At 36.0% G+C, this 22,022-nt stretch overlaps 1 protein-coding gene across 1 annotated transcript; it reads left to right on the top strand.

Moving 5' to 3' along the window:
- Positions 1 to 21,014: 21,014 nt before the first annotated feature.
- Positions 21,015 to 21,491, top strand: LOC145111291 (uncharacterized). The gene has a single exon (XM_079047583.1). It carries the CDS (start codon positions 21,015 to 21,017, stop codon positions 21,489 to 21,491), a length of 477 nt encoding a protein of 158 aa, XP_078903709.1.
- Positions 21,492 to 22,022: the final 531 nt, after the last annotated feature.

Here is a 22,022-nt window from a genome sequence, read left to right as displayed (position 1 = left end):
TGCAGTGGTGACATGCTCGACCACTTGAATATGTGTGTGATTTTTCAGAGAAAGAGGAGAATATTCACCAGTGTATGGACACATATAAGTGTCAGGAGTAATACGTATGCACTTAAGGGAGCAATTAACACACAAAGGTATTCCTAGGCTTTTCTAAGTGTGAATTGCATGCAGTTGTGTGTGCATTTTATAAACTAACATACGAGAGGACCCTAGAGGCTATAGACTAGGTCAAGGCAATTAACCTAATTCCCTATAGTCAAGGGCTCTGATACCAATCTGTCACACCCCGATCCTTGTCGGAATCGATCAAGGCGTGATATATTGTTCAAAGTCTCATGACAACTATGTTATAATATGATTAGATTCAATTAAGTACTAAGTATGCAAACAAGATCCACAACATACAAATACAAATCCAAATACGAACAACATTTATTACATCAAATTTAAATAGTCTTGTAGATTTCTAAGTCACAACCTATTTTTCATCAACTTCATTCTTCAAATCTGCATCATGGGTAAAAACAGGTCAACTACGAGAGTTGGTGAGTAATCTAATTTTAGTAGAGAAAATTGTGAAGTTGAAACATTTATAATTTGAAATTTGTTTTCTTTTGAAGTCGGCAAACAATTTGTACAATTCGCTACTTTAATGAGAAAACATCATTTGGAAAATTCGTGTGTTTGATTTTCCTTAGCCTTTACAGTGCTAAACAACATTGGAAATTTAATAAACCATACTCAAGATTACTTGACGCTAATAGGATCAAAACCCATACACTACGATATAAATTGACGTTAATAGCAACATAGTATAGTACAACGTTATAACTATAATCCAATTAAATTATGATACCATATTAAAATCAAATCAAAGTATAATGCTCTAATTAAATTAAAAGAATCAAACTTGAATGCTATAATTAAACTTCAAATCAAAGTAGATTGTTATAATCAAATAATAACCTATCTTTTATAAAACTCTATTTTTATAAACTTTACATTAAATTTTATAAAACTCTTATATTAATTATGTAAAAGACGCTTGTGTTAGTGGGAAATTATGAAGACCACCAAAAGCAAAAAGATTATTCCCATGGTCTCCCACTCACACCTCCCATCCACTTTCCTTTCCTTTTTCTCCCAACACATTATTCTCTTCACCACTTAAACCTTCTCTATTCTTTCTCTCACTCTCAATCTCGAAATTCATCCAAGAAATACTCATATTCCAGCCAAGAACAATCTATTATACTCCACTCTTCATCCCTCTTGAAGCATTCAACAAGGTATGTTGTTAAAAGTTTCAAATTCATACAAGAAACAAATGAAATCCACCAAACTATCTAAAACTCATTTTATGCATAAACCTGATTTTTCTCAGAATCCCATCAATAAAATAAGAAGTTCTGGAAATTTTCAGAAAATAACTTATTTTTATTGAATTACTATAATTATTGCAATAAAGTAGGGCAATAATTCACATAAAATACTTTTTGCATTCAATAAATTCTGAGAAAATTCTGGGATGACCCATATATTGATTAAACATAATTTATGAAGTTTCATGCATTTATATTACTGTTTACTATTATTTATGGTTTTATTGATTAATTAATAATGAAATATATAAAAAATACTTCCCATAGTCACAAATATCCGAACCTTATACACTGGGCTCTATATCATGTTATAAAACTATGGTTAATTTTACAGATTTTTTTTTTTTTTGTTTTTGGATTTTTGCAGTGGTGACATGCTCGACCACTTGAATATGTGTGTGATTTTTCAGAGAAAGAGGAGAATATTCACCAGTGTATGGACACATATAAGTGTCAGGAGTAATACGTATGCACTTAAGGGAGCAATTAACACACAAAGGTATTCCTAGGCTTTTCTAAGTGTGAATTGCATGCAGTTGTGTGTGCATTTTATAAACTAGCATACGAGAGGACCCTAGAGGCTATAGACTAGGTCAGGGCAATTAACCTAATTCCCTATAGTCAAGGGCTCTGATACCAATCTGTCACACCCCGATCCTTGTCGGAATCGATCAAGGCGTGATATATTGTTCAAAGTCTCATGACAACTATGTTATAATATGATTAGATTCAATTAAGTACTAAGTATGCAAACAAGATCCACAACATACAAATACAAATCCAAATACGAACAACATTTATTACATCAAATTTAAATAGTCTTGTAGATTTCTAAGGCACAACCTATTTTTCATCAACTTCATTCTTCAAATCTGCATCATGGGTAAAAACAGGTCAACTACGAGAGTTGGTGAGTAATCTAATTTTAGTAGAGAAAATTGTGAAGTTGAAACATTTATAATTTGAAATTTGTTTTCTTTTGAAGTCGGCAAACAATTGTATTTGAGATAACGGTTGTCACATCATCCCCCCGTTAGAAGGAATTTCGTCCCGAAATTTTCATTTTGACTGGGATTTCGAGAGTTTGGGAAGAGATGTGGATACTTTTGTTTCATCTGATCCTCGCGTTCCCAGGTGAATTCGGGTCCTCGTTTAGCGTTCCAGCGGACCTTCACAATAGGAATACGACTTTGGTTTGTTCTTTTGATCTCTCGATCCATGATTTCTACCGGTTCTTCCACGAAGTGGAGACTCTCGTTGATTTCAATTTCGTCACGAGGTATCACGAGGGTCTCGTCGGATAGATTTTGTCAATCATATCTTCGGGGTCAAAATATAGTTTTGTTAAAAACCTATAGCGACGACTCGTTGTCACCACAGGTTTAATCTATTACGATGACTTAGCGTCCCAAGACGGGGTGGTCAACCCAATAGCGCTATTATTGTCCATAACGTACCTCAAGAAAACGGGCATAGTCATGGAGATTAAACTAAAAATGGTTATGCACTACAAGTACATGTAGCGTAAACAAACAATAGTTATACAATTAATGACTCACTCTACCACAAGTTTATATATATATATATATATATATATATATATATATATATATATATATATATATATATATATATATATATATATATATATAGGATGGAGCATCTAATCATCAAACACACTCAACCACGTGCCATCAATCACCTTAGCGTCCCAAGGCGGGATGGTCAAACCAATAGCGCTATTATTGTCCATAACGTACCTCAAGAATACGGGCATAGTCATGGAGATTAGACTAAAAATGGTAATGCACTACAAGTACATGTAGCGTAAACAAACAATAGTTATACAATTAATGACTCACGTATAAATGTCCCAACAATGTCTCAATTGTGATAAAACAATAAAATGAAGTTGGAACATATTAGAACCACATGATACACCCCAAAAGTATTGAAAATTATAAAATATGGGGTAGATTACTCACATTAGTCCCAAAACGAAATGCATGTGTCGTACGATAGACGGTTCGGGTCAAAATGGCGTAGAACCTAATATAATTAATAGTTTTGGTTTAGGAACTGCTAAACGAGAATGGAGTATTAATACAAATAATTAGACACGTATTCTTATATTAGATGAATTAACAATAACTCATTTTGATTAGAATATTAAGGTATTCATTTGTTAAATGAATTTTAAATTGAATTAATTACTTTGCATAATTAATTTATATTTTCAATTTAGGCCAGATTTTAATAATTTCTTATTAAAATAATAACTTGCCCAATTATAATTATTTACAGCTTTTAACAATTATTTATATGAAATAATCATTAAAATGCATTTTTTACATGCTTAAATACTTAGGAAAATGGTTTTAAATAGTAAACAGTATTGAAAAATTATGAAATTATTAGGAAATCATTATTTTATATAATATTAATTACTGTAAAAATTTTATATTTTTCTGAACTGTTTTAGTATTTATTTAATACTTTAATGATTAAACAACAACAAAATCCGGGAAAAATAATAAATGATTCCCAAAAATTCTGTAATATTAACCATAGTTTTATAACATGATATAGAGCCCATTGTATAAGTTTCGGATAATTGTGACTATGGGAAGTATTTTTTATATATTTCATTATTAATTAATCAATAAAATCATAAATAATAGTAAACAGTAATATAAATGCTTGAAACTTCATAAATTATGTTTAATCAATATATAGGTCATCCCAGAATTTTCTCAGAATTTATTGTATGCAAAAAGTATTTTATGTGAATTATTGCCCTACTTTATTGCAATAATTATAGTAATTCAATATAAATAAGTTATTTTCTGAAAATTTCCAGAACTTCTTATTTTATTGATGGGATTCTGAGAAAAATCAGTTTTATTTATAAAATGAGTTTTAGAGAGTTTGGTGGATTTAATTTGTTTCTTGTATGAATTTGAAACTTTTAACAACATACCTTAATGAATGCTTCAAGAGGGATGAAGATTTGAGTATAATAGATTGTTCTTGGCTGGAATATGAGTATTTCTTGTATGAATTTCGAGATTGAGAGTGAGAGAAAGAATAGAGAAGGTTTAAGTGGTGAAGAGAATAATGTGTTGGGAGAAAAAGGAAAGCAAAGTGGATGGGAGGTGTGAGTGGGAGACCATGGGAATAATCTTTTTGCTTTTGGTGGTCTTCATAATTTCCCACTAACACAAGCATCTTTTACATAATTAATATAAGAGTTTTATAAAATTTAATGTAAAGTTTATAAAAATAGAGTTTTATAAAATTTAATGTAAAGTTTATAAAAAGGGAGTTTTATAAAAGATAGGTTATTATTTGATTATAACAATCTACTTTGATTTGAAGTTTAATTATAGCATTCAAGTTTGATTCTTTTAATTTAATTAGAGCATCATACTTTGATTTGATTTTAATATGGTATCATAATTTAATTATATTATAGTTATAACGTTGTACTATACTATGTTGCTATTAACGTCAATTTATATCGTAGTGTATGGGTTTTGATCCTATTAGCGTCAAGTAATCTTGAGTAGGGTTTATTAAATTTCCAATTGGGTTGGGTTGACCCGAATCCATTTTAGGCGGATGTCACAGTCTCCCCTACTTTAGGAAATTTCGTCCCGAAATTTAAGAAGAGAGTACCTTAAGAGAAAAGTTGTGGGTATTTGGTACGCATATGATCCTCACGCTCCCATGTATACTCAGGTCCACGTGCCGACTGCCACCTGACCTTAACCAGGGGAATGCGACTTCTTTTGAGTTGCTTTTCCTTTCGGTCGGCAATTTCCAAGGGTTTCTCGATAAATTGCATTGTCTCGTCGATTTGGATATCCTCGAGAGGAACATGAAGGTTCTCGTCTGCTAAACACTTCTGGAGGTTGGCTATATGAAATACTGGGTGAACTTTCTTAAGCTCTGTTGGTAGATCCAACTCGTAAGCTACTGGTCCGATCCTTTTTATGATCTTAAACGGGCCTACGTAGCGTGGTGCCAATTTACCCTTGCGTCCAAATCGAACCACACCTTTCCATGGGGACACTTTTAACATGACCATGTCACCCAGGGTAAATTCAAGCGGTTTGCGTCGCTTGTCGGCATAACTCTTTTGTCGGCTACGAGCTGCGAGAAGGTTATCGCGAATCTGAGTGATTTTGTCGGTTGTTTCCTGGATAAGCTCAGGACCAACGATTGGAGAATCCACTGTTGCGCGAATCACGTGGGACTCACCAATTTCATGCCAGCAAATAGGAGATCGGCATTTACGGCCATACAATGCCTCAAATGGTGGCATCTTGATGCTAGAATGATAACTGTTATTATAGGAGAATTCCACCAACGGTAAATGAGAGTCCCAGTTTCCTCCGAAATCCAAGACACACGCCCTCAACATATCTTCGAGTGTTTGAATTGTCCTCTTAGATTGACCATCGGACTGAGGATGATAGGCGGTACTGAGATCGAGGCGGGTTCCCATGGCTGTTTGAAGTGATTGCCAAAACCGAGAGAGAAATCTCCCATCACGATCTGAAATGATGCTGAGAGGAATGCCATGCCGACTAACTATCTCGTTGATGTAAATCCAAGCAAGTTTTTCGACTTTGAAATTTTCACGGATGGGAAGGAAATGAGCGGATTTGGTCAAACGGTCAATGATTATCCAAATGCTGTCGTGTCCTTTTGTGGTACGGGGAAGTTTGGTTACGAAATCCATGGCGATCGCTTCCCATTTCCACCTGGGGATTTCTGGTTGGACCAATAGTCCAGAGGGTCGTTGATGTTCTACTTTGACCCTGGAACATGTAAGACATTTGGCCACGAATAAGGCAATATCCTTTTTCATTCCTGACCACCAATAATTGGTTCTCAGGCCATGATACATCTTGTCAGTGCCCGGATGAATGGAATATCGGGTTTTATGGATTTCTTCCATCAGGAATATACGAAGATTGTCACGATCTGGGATCCAGATGCGATCTTGATAATAGAAAATACCATCAGATTTAGTTTCCAACTCCCCATCAATTCCCGTGGGCATGTCATTTTCGGTAATTGCCGAGTGTTGGGCTCCTCGAATTCGGTCGCTGAGATTGGACAAGATAGGAGAACATATTAGATGAAATGCATGGGCATGTTCTTTTCGGCTTAACGCGTCGGCTACGACGTTTGCCTTGCCCGGATGATAGTGTATTTCACACTCGTAATCATTTAGGAGCTCGACCCATTGTCTTTGCCTCATATTGAGTTCCTTTTGATTAAGAATATGTTGCAAGCTCTTGTGGTCGGTGAAAATTACGCATTTAGTGCCGTAAAGGTAATGCCTCCAAATTTAAAGAGCGAAAACCACGGCACCGAGCTCCAAATCATGAGTCGTATAATTTCTTTCGTGGATTTTGAGTTGTCGTGATGCGTAAGCTATAACCTTTCCCTTTTGCATCAAAACACAACCTAGACCGAGATTGGAGGCATCGCAGAATACCACGAAATCTTCAGATCCTTCAAGGAGTGTAAGAATCGGAGCGTTACACAAACTTTGTTTAAGGGTTTGGAAAGCGTATTCCTGCTTGGGTCCCCAATCAAATGGTGTACCCTTGCAAGTGAGAGAAGTAAGCGGTAAAGCAATCTTTGAGAAATTTGAAATGAAACGCCGGTAATAACCGGCTAAACCGAGGAAGGACCGAATTTCCTTGGGGGTACGTGGGGCTTTCCAATTCTGGACTGCTTCAACTTTTGCGGGATCGACTAAAATACCCTTGTCACTTACAATATGACCAAGGAATTGTACCTCATTTAACCAAAACTCGCATTTCGAAAATTTGGCGTAGAGCCGGTTTCCTTGCAAAGTTTGGAGAGTTAGGCGAAGGTGTCTTTCATGCTCTGCCTTTGTCTTGGAGTAAATGAGGATGTCATCAATAAAGACGATAACAAAACGGTCGAGATAAGGTTTAAATACCCAATTCATCAAGTCCATGAATACGGCAGGGGCATTTGTTAGGCCGAAAGGCATAACAGTGAACTCGTAATGACCATAGCGGGTTCGGAAAGCTGTTTTGGGGATGTCTTCTTCCCGTACTCGAAGTTGGTGATAACCCGAGCGAAGGTCAATTTTGGAGAAGCATGAAGCTCCTTGAAGCTGATCAAAAAGGTCGTCGATCCGAGGTAATGGATATCGGTTCTTGATGGTTAATTTATTTAACTCCCGATAATCGATACACATATGAAACGAACCATCTTTCTTTTTGATGAAGAGAACCGGGGCTCCCCAGGGTGAAGTACTAGGGCGGATAAATCCCTTATCGGTTAATTCTTGGAGCTGACTTGCCAATTCTTGCATCTCGGCTGGAGCCAACCGATATGGAGACTTGGCTATGGGAGTAGCCTCAGGAACAAGATCGATGCGGAACTCTAGCTCACGTACTGGAGGGAGTCCAGATACATCATCAGGAAAGATGTCGGGAAAGTCTCATACAATCGGAATATCTTCGATCTTCTTTTCTTTGACCTTTGTTTCCACCACATGGGCTAAGAAAGCCATATATTCTTTTCGTAGATATGATCGAGCTTGATTACATGACATAAGACTAAGCTTTTTCGAATGAGTCTCGCCATAAATACGAAGACTTTGACCGTCGGCGAGAGGAATACGAATGAACTTATCGTAACATACTATTTCAGCATGGTTTTGGGATAGCCAGTCCATTCCTACTATGATGTCGAAGCTACCAAGTTCCATAGGAACTAAATTGACAGAAAATTTATGACCGCAAAAATCGAAAGTGCAATCTTGGATGACTGCATTGAGTGAAACGTATTTTCCATCGGCGACTTCTACGGTAAAGTACTCATCAAGAATCGTGCGAGATGTGTGAAGTATGGGCTCAAATTCCAAAGACACAAAACTTTTATCGGCACCTGAATCAAAAAGTACTGACGCGTAGCAGTCATTTATGAGAAACGTACCATTTACGACCTTGTTATCGGTCTTTGCTTGGGTTGCAGTAATGACAAAGGCTCGGCCTTTGGGAGCTGGAACCTGCATTGTTGGATTTGCCTGGGCTTGGGTGTTGATGATATTGACTAGCCTAGGACACGCGTTTCTGAAATGGGTGGGGTCACCACAATTGAAGCATGTTCCAGTTGGATATCGGGTTTGTGTTTGCTGATTTGAGAGTAGATAGAGTGGTCGCTGAGTTTTTGGTGCACGACATGTGTCCGCCAAGTGGCCATAGCGACCACAATTCGTACAGAGGCGACACGGGCTGGTGGTCATATGGTGATAGTTACAGTGGTTACAGAGGGGGTGAGGTCCGGTATACGGCTTTTTATTCGGTTGGGCTTGTGGGGTGACTTGGGTGATAGGAGTACCAGGGGTAATAACAGCATGGTTGTGGTGATGACTTTTCCGCTTCTTTTTTGTCATGTCGGTGGGAGGACTCGGACTTGACAATTAGCGGGGTCTCAGGGGTCGGCTTTTCAGTTGACATCTTTGAACCCTTGCGTGGGAGGACACCATCGTTCATATTGTCCTCGTTGAGTTGACCTGCTATTTCAATGGCGGATTCTAGGGTAGATGGCCTGCTGCTGGTCACCGAATCACGGATCTGGCGTGGTAACCCTTTGATGTAGCGACGTATTGCAGTTTTCATAGGTTGAACCATGTGAGGTAGGAGTCTCGAGAGATCATGGAATCTATTGGTGTAGGTCGCGTTGTCGCCTCCCACCTGTTTCAGATTCCAGAATTCATCCTCGAGAGTTTGCAATTCGCTGTCAGGGCAGAACTTCTCCATCATGCGTTCCTTTAGTTTTGACCAGGTCATTCCCAAGGCAACAACCTCTCCCTTTGCCAGTTTTTCTAGGTTCCACCATGTGAGAGCATGACCTTGGAGGCACCCTATAGCATGACGGACCATCAGGTCCTCAGGACACTCGCTATGGATGAAAGTACTCTCCATTCTTCAATCCATGTGAGGAGTGCGGTGGCATCATCGATGCCTTTGAAGTAAGGCGGATTGCAGTTACGAAAGTGCTTGAACGAGCAACGAGGAGTGGTTGCTGGAGCTTGTCGCAGAGGAGAATGAAGTTGGGTTGAAATTGTTGGGATGACGTTTGCTACCTCCTTGGCGATAAGGACAGCTAGCCTTCGGTTGTTGCGAGCAGCGTATGGGGGTCGTAATGCCATCTACGAGAAACACGCATATGGACTTGTGAGTTATTTGTAAATTGATTATGGAAATAAAGTTTTTAGACATTGTTGGGTAAAATAATTGTAAAACACTTGTTGGGCCATGGTTAGGAGTGTTGGGCACCTTTTGGGCTTTCCATGGTTACTAAATGTGAAACATGTAGCACTTGCGTGGGCCCCCATAAAACTAAGTTTTCACATGTCTTTCCCACTACTAGGCCCATTAGGGAACTTAATAGTCCAATGAGTTGGCCATTTTGGAGTGTATCTTTTCGGATACGTTTGATAAGGTCGGGTATTTTGATGGCTCAAAAGTAATGTGAATGACGCGCTTTGGCCTATTGGTTTGGGAACTCTCGCCTTTGGTCCCCAGATAAGCAAACTGGTCCCTCGGTTGATTGGGATGTATATGAATGCTTGCCTAGTCAGGACTTTCAGGCTACCGGCACCTCCCCCTTCCAGTTACTACGCGTCCATTACTATGATCCTACCCAACTAGAGGGGATGACTTTGAATTTCCTATGAGCTCTAAGGAATATATATGTATATACATTTTTTTTTAAAACCACTTGAATATGTGTGTGATTTTCAGAGAAAGAGGAGAATATTCACCAGTGTATGCACACATATAAGTGTCAGGAGTAATACGTATGCACTTAAGGGAGCAATTAACACACAAAGGTATTCCTAGGATTTTCTAAGTGTGAATTGCATGCAGTTGTGTGTGCATTTTATAAACTAGCATACGAGAGGACCCTAGAGGCTATAGACTAGGTCAAGGCTATTAACCTAATTCCCTATAGTCAAGGGCTCTGATACCAATCTGTCACACCCCGATCCTTGTCGGAATCGATCAAGGCGTGATATAATGTTCAAAGTCTCATGACAACTATGTTATAATATGATTAGATTCAATTAAGTACTAAGTATGCAAACAAGATCCACAACATACAAAAAAAAATCCAAATACGAACAACATTTATTACATCAAATTTAAATAGTCTTGTGGATTTCTAAGGCACAACCTATTTTTCATCAACTTCATTCTTCAAATCTTCATCATGCGTAAAAACAGGTCAACTACGAGAGTTGGTGAGTAATCTAATTTTAGTAGACAAAATTGTGAAGTTGAAACATTTATAATTTGAAATTTGTTTTCTTTTGAAGTCGGCAAACAATTGTATTTGAGATAACGGTTTATAAATCAAAAATTGATTAACAAATGATAACAACAACAATAAGTCCTCACCCTATATATACATATATATATATATATATACATATATATATATATATATATATATATAAATATATAGGATGAAGCATCTAATCATCAAACACACTCAACCACGTGCGATCAATCACCTTAGCGTCCCAAGGCGGGATGACCCATATATTGATTAAACATTATTTATGAAGTTTCATGCATTTATATTACTTTTTACTATTATTTATGGTTTTATTGATTAGTTAATAATGAAATATATAAAAAATACTTCCCATAGTCACAAATATCCGAAACTTATACACTGGGCTCTATATCATGTTATAAAACTATGGTTAATTTTACAGAATTTTTGCGAATCATTTATTATTTTTCCCGAATTTTGTTGTTGTTTAATCATTAAAGTATTAAATAAATACTAAAACAGTTCAGAAAAATATAAAAATTTTACAGTAATTAATATTGTATGAAATAATGATTTCCTAATAACTTCATAATTTTTCAATACTGTTTACTATTTAAAACCATTTTCCTAAGTATTTAAGCATGTAAAAATGCATTTTAATGATTATTTCATATAAATAATTGTTAAAATCTGTAAATAATTATAATTGGGCAAGTTATTATTTTAATAAGAAATTATTAAAATCTGGCCTAAATTGAAAATATAAATTAATTATGCAAAGTAATTAATTCAATTTAAAATTCATTTAACAAATGAATACCTTAATATTCTAATCAAAATGAATTATTGTTAATTCATCTAATATAAGAATATGTGTCTAATTATTTGTATTAGTACTCAATTCTCGTTTAGCAGTTCCTAAACCAAAACTATTAATTATATTAGGTTCTACGCCATTTTGACCCGAACCGTCTATCGTACGACACACGCATGTCGTTTTGGGACTAATGTGAGTAATCTACCCCATATTTTATAATTTTCAATACTTTTGGGGTGTATCATGTGGTTCTAATATGTTCCAACTTCATTTTATTGTTTTATCACAATTGAGACATTGTTGGGACATTTATACGTGAGTCATTAATTGTATAACTATTGTTTGTTTACGCTACATGTACTTGTAGTGCATTACCATTTTTAGTCTAATCTCCATGACTATGCACGTATTCTTGAGGTACGTTATGGACAATAATAGCGCTATTGGGTTGACCACCCCGCCTTGGGACGCTAAGGTGATTGATCGCACGTGGTTGAGTGTGTTTGATGATTAGATGTTTCATCCTATATATTTATATATATATATATATATATATATATATATATATATATATATATATATATATACATATGTATATATATAGGGTGAGGACTTATTGTTGTTGTTATCATTTGTTAATCAATTTTTTATTTATAAACCGTTATCTCAAATACAATTGTTTGCCGACTTCAAAAGAAAACAAATTTCAAATTATAAATGTTTCAACTTCACAATTTTCTCTACTAAAATTAGATTACTCACCAACTCTCGTAGTTGACCTGTTTTTACCCATGATGCAGATTTGAAGAATGAAGTTGATGAAAAATAGGTTGTGCCTTAGAAATCCACAAGACTATTTAAATTTGATGTAATAAATGTTGTTCGTATTTGGATTTGTATTTGTATGTGGTGGATCTTGTTTGCATACTTAGTACTTAATTGAATCTAATCATATTATAACATAGTTGTCATGAGACTTTGAACAATATATCACGCCTTGATCGATTCCGACAAGGATCGGGGTGTGACAGATTGGTATCAGAGCCCTTGACTATAGGGAATTAGGTTAATTGCCTTGACCTACTCTATAGCCTCTAGGGTCCTCTCGTATGCTAGTTTATAAAATGCACACACAACTGCATGCAATTCACACTTAGAAAAGCCTAGGAATACCTTTGTGTGTTAATTGCTCCCTTAAGTGCATACGTATTACTCCTGACACTTATATGTGTGCATACACTGGTGAATATTCTCCTCTTTCTCTGAAAAATCACACACATATTCAAGTGGTAAAAAAATTGTATATACATATATATTCCTTAAAGCTCATAGGAAATTCAAAGTCATCCACTCTAGTTGGGTAGGATCATAGTAATGGACGCGTAGTAACTGGAAGGAGGAGGTGCCGGTAGCCCGAAAGTCCTGACTAGGCAAGCATTCACATACATCCCAATCAAACGAGGGACCAGTTTGCTTACCTGGGGACCAAAGGCGAGAGTTCCCAAACCTATAGGCCAAAGCGCGTCATTCACATTACTTTTGAGCCATCAAAATACCCGACCTTATCAAACGTATCTGAAAGGATACACTCCAAAATGGCCAACTCATTGGACTATTAAGTTCCCTAATGGGCCTAGAAGTGGGAAAGACATGTGAAAACTTAGTTTTGTGGGGGCCCACGCAAGTGCTACATGTTTCACATTTAGTAACCATGGAAAGCCCAAAAGGTGCCCAACACTCCTAACCATGGCCCAACAAGTGTTTTACAATTATTTTACCCAACAATTGCAACCCAACTTCATTCTCTTCAGCCACAAGCTCCAGCAACCACTCCTCGTTGCTCGTTCAAGCACTTTCGTAACTGCAATCCGCCTTACTTCAAAGGCATCGATGGTGCCACCGCACTCCACACATGGATTGAAGAAATGGAGAGTACTTTCATCCATAGCGAGTGTCCTGAGGACCTGATGGTCCGTCATGCTACAGGGTGCCTCCAAGTTCATGCTCTCACATGGTGGAACCTAGAAAAACGGGCAAAGGGAGAGGTTGTTGCCTTGGGAATGACCTGGTCAAAACTAAAGGAACGCATGATGGAGAAGTTCTGCCCTAACAGCGAATTGCAAACTCTCGAGGATGAATTCTGGAATCTGAAACAGGTGGGAGGCGACAACGCGACCTACACCAATAGATTCCATGATCTCTCGAGACTCCTACCTCACATGGTTCAACCTATGAAAACTGCAATACGTCGCTACATCAAAGGGTTACCACGCCAGATCCGTGATTCGGTGACCAGCAGCAGGCCATCTACCCTAGAATCCGCCATTGAAATAGCAGGTCAACTCAACGAGGACAATATGAACGATGGTGTCCTCCCACGCAAGGGTTCAAAGATGTCAACTGAAAAGCCGACCCCTGAGACCCCCCTAATTGTCAAGTCCGAGTCCTCCCACCGACATGACAAAAAGAAGCGGAAAAGTCATCACCACAACCATGCTGTTATTACTCCTGGTACTCCTATCACCCAAGTCACCCCACAAGCCCAACCGAATAAAAAGCCGTATACCGGACCTCACCCCCTCTGTAACCACTGTAACTATCACCATATGACCACCAGCCCGTGTCGCCTCTGTACGAATTGTGGTCGCTATGGCCACTTGGCGGACACATGTCGTGCACCAAAAACTCAGCGACCACTCTATCTACCCTCAAATCAGCAAACACAAACCCGGTATCCAACTGGAACATGCTTCAACTGTGGTGATCCCACCCATTTCAGAAACGTGTGTCCTAGGCTAGTCAATATCATCAACACCCAAGCCCAGGCAAATCCAACAATGCAGGTTCCAGCTCCCAAAGGCCGAGCCTTTGTCATTACCGCAACCCAAGCAAAGACCGATAACAAGGTCGTAAATGGTACGTTTCTCATAAATGACTGCTACGCGTCAGTACTTTTTGATTCAGGTGCCGCTAAAAGTTTTGTGTCTTTGGAATTTGAGCCCATACTTCACACATCTCGCACGATTCTTGATGAGTACTTTACCGTAGAAGTCGCCGATGGAAAATACGTTTCACTCAATGCAGTCATCCAAGATTACACTTTCGATTTTTGCTGTCATAAATTTTCTATCAATTTAGTTCCTATGGAACTTGGTAGCTTCGACATCATCGTAGGAATGTATTGGCTATCCCAAAACCATGCTGAAATAGTATGTTACGATAAGTTCATTCGTATTCCTCTCGCCGACGGTCAAAGTCTTCGTATTTATGGCGAGACTCATTCGAAAAAGCTTAGTCTTATGTCATATACTCAAGCTCGATCATATCTACGAAAAGAATATATGGCTTTCTTAGCCCATGTGGTGGAAACAAAGGTCAAAGAAAAGAAGATCGAAGATATTCAGGGTAGACTCATTAGGATCAACAATCTAATAAAATTTTAATTACACATAACTGGGGGCATGTCGAGTGAATCTTAGGAGTGGATCAGACATGGAACAAATCACAAGATTATAATCAAGTTATTCCTACTAAATTCATAAGTCTATTTATATAGACCTCTGGTATAGAGTCGCCAGCGTAGTCGTGTCGGCAATCTAGAACATAGCTAAATAAATAATACAAACTATAATACCCAAATTATACAAAATTTTCTGCATTCAAAATCAATAGACAAACACAATGAAACTAAAAAGGGTATCAAACTATCAAGAGAAAAACACATACAATGTAGATTAAAATCCACTCATTATAACAAAATGGCTAAAAGAAAAGGTAAGGACTAAGGATTGTTAAGTCCTCTCTTCTTATAAATAGCTTTGAAGCAAGCTTGCCTAAGCTTCTTTGTTCTTTCTGTCAATTCCATACCTGGCAATTTCTCCATCATCTTCTTGTGCCCTTCTAACGTCTCTATCTCCTCCTTTAATCCCAACTCCTAGTTTTTTTTTTAAAAAGGTAGATGCAATATATTTTTCGTGTGAGTTCACAAAATTTACAATGAGTTAAGTTTATATAAATATAAATCAGGAAATCGTAGTAAATCAATTGATTTGATGTGGAATATGCCTAGGGCCATTGTTTATGTTATAAAGAAACTAATAATTAAAATTTTAGAAAATACCAAAACTACTTTGGTTACCAAGTGCAGGCATGCATGCATGAGTAATGTATAGAAGGTTATTATCGTAATTTACCTTGGCATTTTGAATGAGTGATTGTAGGCTCGTAAGTTTTCTATGAGGCCATCTGTTTATGTTTAGCTCTCTGCATCTTTTCTTCAACAATGTTAACCCTATCCCTAGTTCCTTTGCTGCCATGATTATCGGCATCTCAAAGTACTTCTCTATCTCTTCAAACTCCAATGCTCTCAATCTCTTTGCCACCTTCCGGCCACCGTGATCAGTGGTGGCAGCACTAGAACTACATGTAGCCTCACCACCGGATTTACAGTCTTCACTGAAACTAACCAATTGTAAATTACCATCCTCCCAACAATCCCATAAGCTTATGTCTTCAAGGGGATCAAAATCGTGAAACTCATTTCTAGAAATGATGTTTTGATCTTTGTTAAGTACTGTGGAAACGTTCTGATCGAGCACTTCATGCAATTTTTCCGACAACTCGTAATCACGGTGGTCGAGCATGTCACCACTATAAAAATCCAAAAAAAAAAAAAAAAAATCAAGATAATCAAATCCAACACGATGAAAGACTCTTTTTGATCACTACAAATCCAAACCATGTTTTGATCAATGTCGACAAAATCACTTTTCTGTGCGAAAGATGGTGTAATGAGTGACGTTTATATATACCTGAAAAGATCTTGATGATCAAAGTATTGAAACCAATCGAGGTCATCTATGGGGTTTTGGTGATCTGCAGGTGGATCCATTTGTGAGGGAGAAGTTAAAAGTCGCGATAAGAATGTGATGATTTATATAAGTGAAGTGGGAGAAGTAATTAATAGCAAGTTGTGAGAATGCAACAAAACAAGTTAAGCACTTCTGAAAAATTGATAAATGATTTCGGTAACACTCGCGGAATATAAACTAGTGAAAATTACAAACGAAATTGAATATATATATAGTCTATGATGTTATGGTTATTGTGTATCTAACAAATGAAGAAGAAAATGAATATATATATTCTTTGAGCCGTAACCGTCTTCTTCAATTCACACACATATACGTATATGTTGTTGAAAATTATGACTTGTGTGCCTCATGCATTTAATGCATCACATGCCTACTGCATATTCTTGACTTTGAAGCTACGTACCAGTTTCCAATTTCCCCAGTAGCACACTTTTCATTAGAAAGTACTCCAAGTCTTCACACATGTAAATTATGACTTGTGTGTCGCTATAGGTATGTCGTTGGCCCTTGTTAAAAACCTATAGCGACAACAAGTCATCGTAATAGATTAAACCTGTGGTGACAACGAGTCGTCGCTATAGGTAACTAATAAAACTATATTTTGACCCCGAAGATATGATTGACAAAATCTATCCGACGAGACCCTCGTGATACCTTGTGACGAAATTGAAATCAACGAGAGTCTCCACTTCGTGGAAGAACCGGTAGAAATCATGGATCGAGAGATCAAAAGAACAAAGCAAAGTCGTATTCCCATTGTGAAGGCCCGCTGGAACGCTAAACGAGGACCCGAATTCACCTGGGAACGCGAGGATCAGATGAAACAAAAGTATCCACATCTCTTCCCAAACTCTCGAAATCCCAGTCAAAATGAAAATTTCGGGACAAAATTCCTTCTAACGGGGGGATGATCGGACAACCGTCAAATTTCGGTCAAGGCAAAGTCAAACTAAGTCAACAAGTCAAACCGGTCAACTCCCTTAACCCTTGTATGTTAGGGTTTACGTTATGTAATAACTGTACAATTCGCTACTTTAATGAGAAAACATCATTTGGAAAATTCGTGTGTTTGATTTTCCTTAGCCTTTACAGTGCTAAACAACATTGGAAATTTAATAAACCCTACTCAAGATTACTTGACGCTAATAGGATCAAAACCCATACACTACGATATAAATTGACGTTAATAGCAACATAGTATAGTACAACGTTATAACTATAATCAAATTAAATTATGATACCATATTAAAATCAAATCAAAGTATAATGCTCTAATTAAATTAAAAGAATCAAACTTGAATGCTATAATTAAACTTCAAATCAAAGTAGATTGTTATAATCAAATAATAACCTATCTTTTATAAAACTCCATTTTTATAAACTTTACATTAAATTTTATAAAACTCTATTTTTATAAACTTTACATTAAATTTTATAAAACTCTTATATTAATTATGTAAAAGATGCTTGTGTTACTGGGAAATTATGAAGACCACCAAAAGCAAAAAGATTATTCCCATGGTCTCCCACTCACACCTCCCATCCACTTTCCTTTCCTTTTTCTCCCAACACATTATTCTCTTCACCACTTAAACCTTCTCTATTCTTTCTCTCACTCTTAATCTCGAAATTCATCCAAGAAATACTCATATTCCAGCCAAGAACAATCTATTATACTCCAATCTTCATCCCTCTTGAAGCATTCAACAAGGTATGTTGTTAAATTTTCAAATTCATACAAGAAACAAATGAAATCCACCAAACTATCTAAAACTCATTTTATGCATAAACCTGATTTTTCTCAGAATCCCATCAATAAAATAAGAAGTTCTGGAAATTTTCAGAAAATAACTTATTTTTATTGAATTACTATAATTATTGCAATAAAGTAGGGCAATAATTCACATAAAATACTTTTTGCATTCAATAAATTCTAAGAAAATTCTGGGATGACCCATATATTGATTAAACATAATTTATGAAGTTTCATGCATTTATATTACTGTTTACTATTATTTATGGTTTTATTGATTAATTAATAATGAAATATATAAAAAATACTTCCCAGAGTCACAAATATCCGAAACTTATACACTCGGCTCTATATCATGTTATAAAACTATGGTTAATTTTACAGAATTTTTGAGAATCATTTATTATTTTTCCCGAATTTTGTTGTTGTTTAATCATTAAAGTATTAAATAAATATTAAAACAGTTCAAAAAAATATACTGGGCTCTATATCATGTTATAAACTTATAAACGCTAAGGTGATTGACCGCACGTGGTTGAGGTACGTTATGGACAATACTTGTACTGCATTACCATTTTTAGTCTAATCATCAAACACACTCAACCACGTGCGATCAATCACCTTAGCGTCCCAAGGCGGGGTGGTCAACCCAATAGCGCTATTATTGTCCATAACGTACCTCAAGAATACGGGCATAGTCATGGAGATTAGACTAAAAATGGTAATGCACTACAAGTACATGTAGCGTAAACAAACAATAGTTATACAATTAATGACTCACGTATAAATGTCCCAACAATGTCTCAATTGTGAAAAACAATAAAATGAAGTTGGAACATATTAGAACCACATGATACACCCCAAAAGTATTGAAAATTATAAAATATGGGGTATATTACTCACATTAGTCCCAAAATGAAATGCATGTGTCGTACGATAGACGGTTCGGGTCAAAATGGCGTAGAACCTAATATAATTAATAGTTTTGGTTTAGGAACTGCTAAACGAGAATGGAGTATTAATACAAATAATTAGACACATATTCTTATATTAGATGAATTAACAATAACTCATTTTGATTAGAATATTAAGGTATTCATTTGTTAAATGAATTTTAAATTGAATTAATTACTTTGCATAATTAATTTATATTTTCAATTTAGGCCAGATTTTAATAATTTCTTATTAAAATAATAACTTGCCCAATTATAATTATTTACAGATTTTAACAATTATTTATATGAAATAATCATTAAAATGCATTTTTACATGCTTAAATACTTAGGAAAATGGTTTTAAATAGTAAACAGTATTGAAAAATTATGAAGTTATTAGGAAATCATTATTTCATATAATATTAATTACTGTAAAAATTTTATATTTTTCTGAACTGTTTTAGTATTTATTTAATACTTTAATGATTAAACAACAACAAAATCCGGGAAAAATAATAAATGATTCCCAAAAATTCTGTAAAATTAACCATAGTTTTATCACATGATATAGAGTCCATTGTATAAGTTTCGGATATTTGTGACTATGGGAAGTATTTTTTATATATTTCGTTATTAATTAATCAATAAAATCATAAATAATAGTAAACAGTAATATAAATGCATGAAACTTCATAAATTATGTTTAATCAATATATAGGTCATCCCAGAATTTTCTCAGAATTTATTGTATGCAAAAAGTATTTTATGTGAATTATTGCCCTACTTTATTGCAATAATTATAGTAATTCAATAAAAATAAGTTATTTTCTGAAAATTTCCAAAACTTCTTATTTTATTGATGGGACTCTGAGAAAAATCAGTTTTATGCATAAAATGAGTTTTAGATAGTTTGGTGGATTTAATTTGTTTCTTGTATGAATTGGAAACTTTTAACAACATACCTTGATGAATGCTTCAAGAGGGATGAAGATTTGAGTATAATAGATTGTTCTTGGCTGGAATATGAGTATTTCTTTTATGAATTTCGAGATTGAGAGAAAGAATAGAGAAGGTTTAAGTGGTGAAGAGAATAATGTGTTGGGAGAAAAAGGAAAGGAAAGTGGATGGGAGGTGTGAGTGGGAGACCATGAGAATAATCTTTTTGCTTTTGGTGGTCTTCATAATTTCCCACTAACACAAGCATCTTTTACATAATTAATATAATAGTTTTATAAAATTTAATGTAAAGTTTATAAAAATAGAGTTTTATAAAATTTAATGTAAAGTTTATAAAAAGGGAGTTTTATAAAAGATAGGTTATTATTTGATTATAACAATCTACTTTGATTTGAAGTTTAATTATAGCATTCAAGTTTGATTCTTTTAATTTAATTAGAGCATTATACTTTGATTTGATTTTAATATGGTATCATAATTTAATTTGATTATAGTTATAACGTTGTACTATACTATGTTGCTATTAACGTCAATTTATATCGTAGTGTATGGGTTTTGATCCTATTAGCGTCAAGTAATCTTGAGTATGGTTTATTAAATTTCCAATGTTGTTTAGCACTGTAAAGGCTAAGGAAAATCAAACACACGAATTTTCCAAATGATGTTTTCTCATTAAAGTAGCGAATTGTACAGTTATTACATAACGTAAATCCTAACATACAAGGGTTAAGGGAGTTGACCGGTTTGACTTGTTGACTTAGTTTGACTTTGCCTTGACCGAAATTTGACGGTTGTCACATCATGATGCAGATTTGAAGAATGAAGTTGATGAAAAATAGGTTGTGCCTTAGAAATCCACAAGACTATTTAAATTTGATGTAATAAATGTTGTTCGTATTGCCTAGGGCTTTGATTAGTGATCGAGGAACGCATTTTTGCAATAAGATGATGGAGGCCTTGTTGAAAAAGTACAACGTGACCCATCGTGTCTGTACCGCCTACCACCCTCAAACGAACGGTCAAGCAGAAGTTTCAAATCGCGAGGTGAAGAGTATCCTTGAGAAAACCGTGAATCCTTCAAGAAAAGATTGGAGTTCTCGGCTTGATGATGCCTTGTGGGCCTATCGGACCGCGTACAAAACCCCGATAGGAATGTCTCCCTTTAGGTTGGTTTTTGGAAAACCATGCCACTTCCCCGTGGAATTGGAACACCGTGCATTCTGGGCGGTCAAGCAATGCAACTTCAACACTGATGAGGCGGGAAGGCAAAGGAAGCTTCAACTTCAAGAGTTGAAGGAGTTGAGAAATGACTCCTATGAAAACTCAAGAATTTACAAGGAAAGAACAAAGCTTTTCCATGCAAGTCCATTACCCGCAAGCATTTCGAGCCGGGACATAGGGTTTTGCTTTACCATTCGCGATTGAAATTATTTCCTGGAAAGTTGAGGTCAAGATGGATAGGTCCGTTTGTTGTGTTAAAAGTCTTTGAGCACGGAGCGGTTGAGATCCAAAGTGAAGAAACGGGGCAAATCTTTAAAATCAATGGGCATCGTTTGAAACCTTTCTATGAAGGTTTTAACGCAAATGTCCTAGATGTCATCCAATTGGATGCCCCGGTGTACTGAAATCGAAAGGGAAGCACGTCTCGCTAAAGACGTTAAAGAAGGGCATTTTTGGAAAACTTAAAGTTTTCATCTTTTCTAGTTCCAAATAAATGTCGTAGATAGATCCTTTTTGCATTTAACATTTCTTCTTCTTCCTTCTTGCAGTAAAAGAGTGTTGGATTTGAAGGCCCGGTGTTCGTTTTGGTCAAAGGGCGAAAATTGAGAAAATTGCTGCAGCATTCATGCGGACCGCGTGTACTCAAGGGACCGTCCGCGTTAATAAACAAATGGTCCGCGTGTGGTTTCCCAAAAGTTTCTGCGTCCAATTTCAGAAAACAGAAGAACTTTAGGC

The sequence above is a fragment of the Lactuca virosa genome, chromosome 5, assembly GCF_052849685.1.
Source record: "Lactuca virosa cultivar CGN04683 chromosome 5, Lactuca_virosa_CGN04683_v6, whole genome shotgun sequence".
NCBI classification, from domain to species: domain Eukaryota; kingdom Viridiplantae; phylum Streptophyta; class Magnoliopsida; order Asterales; family Asteraceae; genus Lactuca; species Lactuca virosa.
Note: the sequence above shows the minus strand (reverse complement) of the source record. Positions and strands in the feature narration are given on the sequence as shown.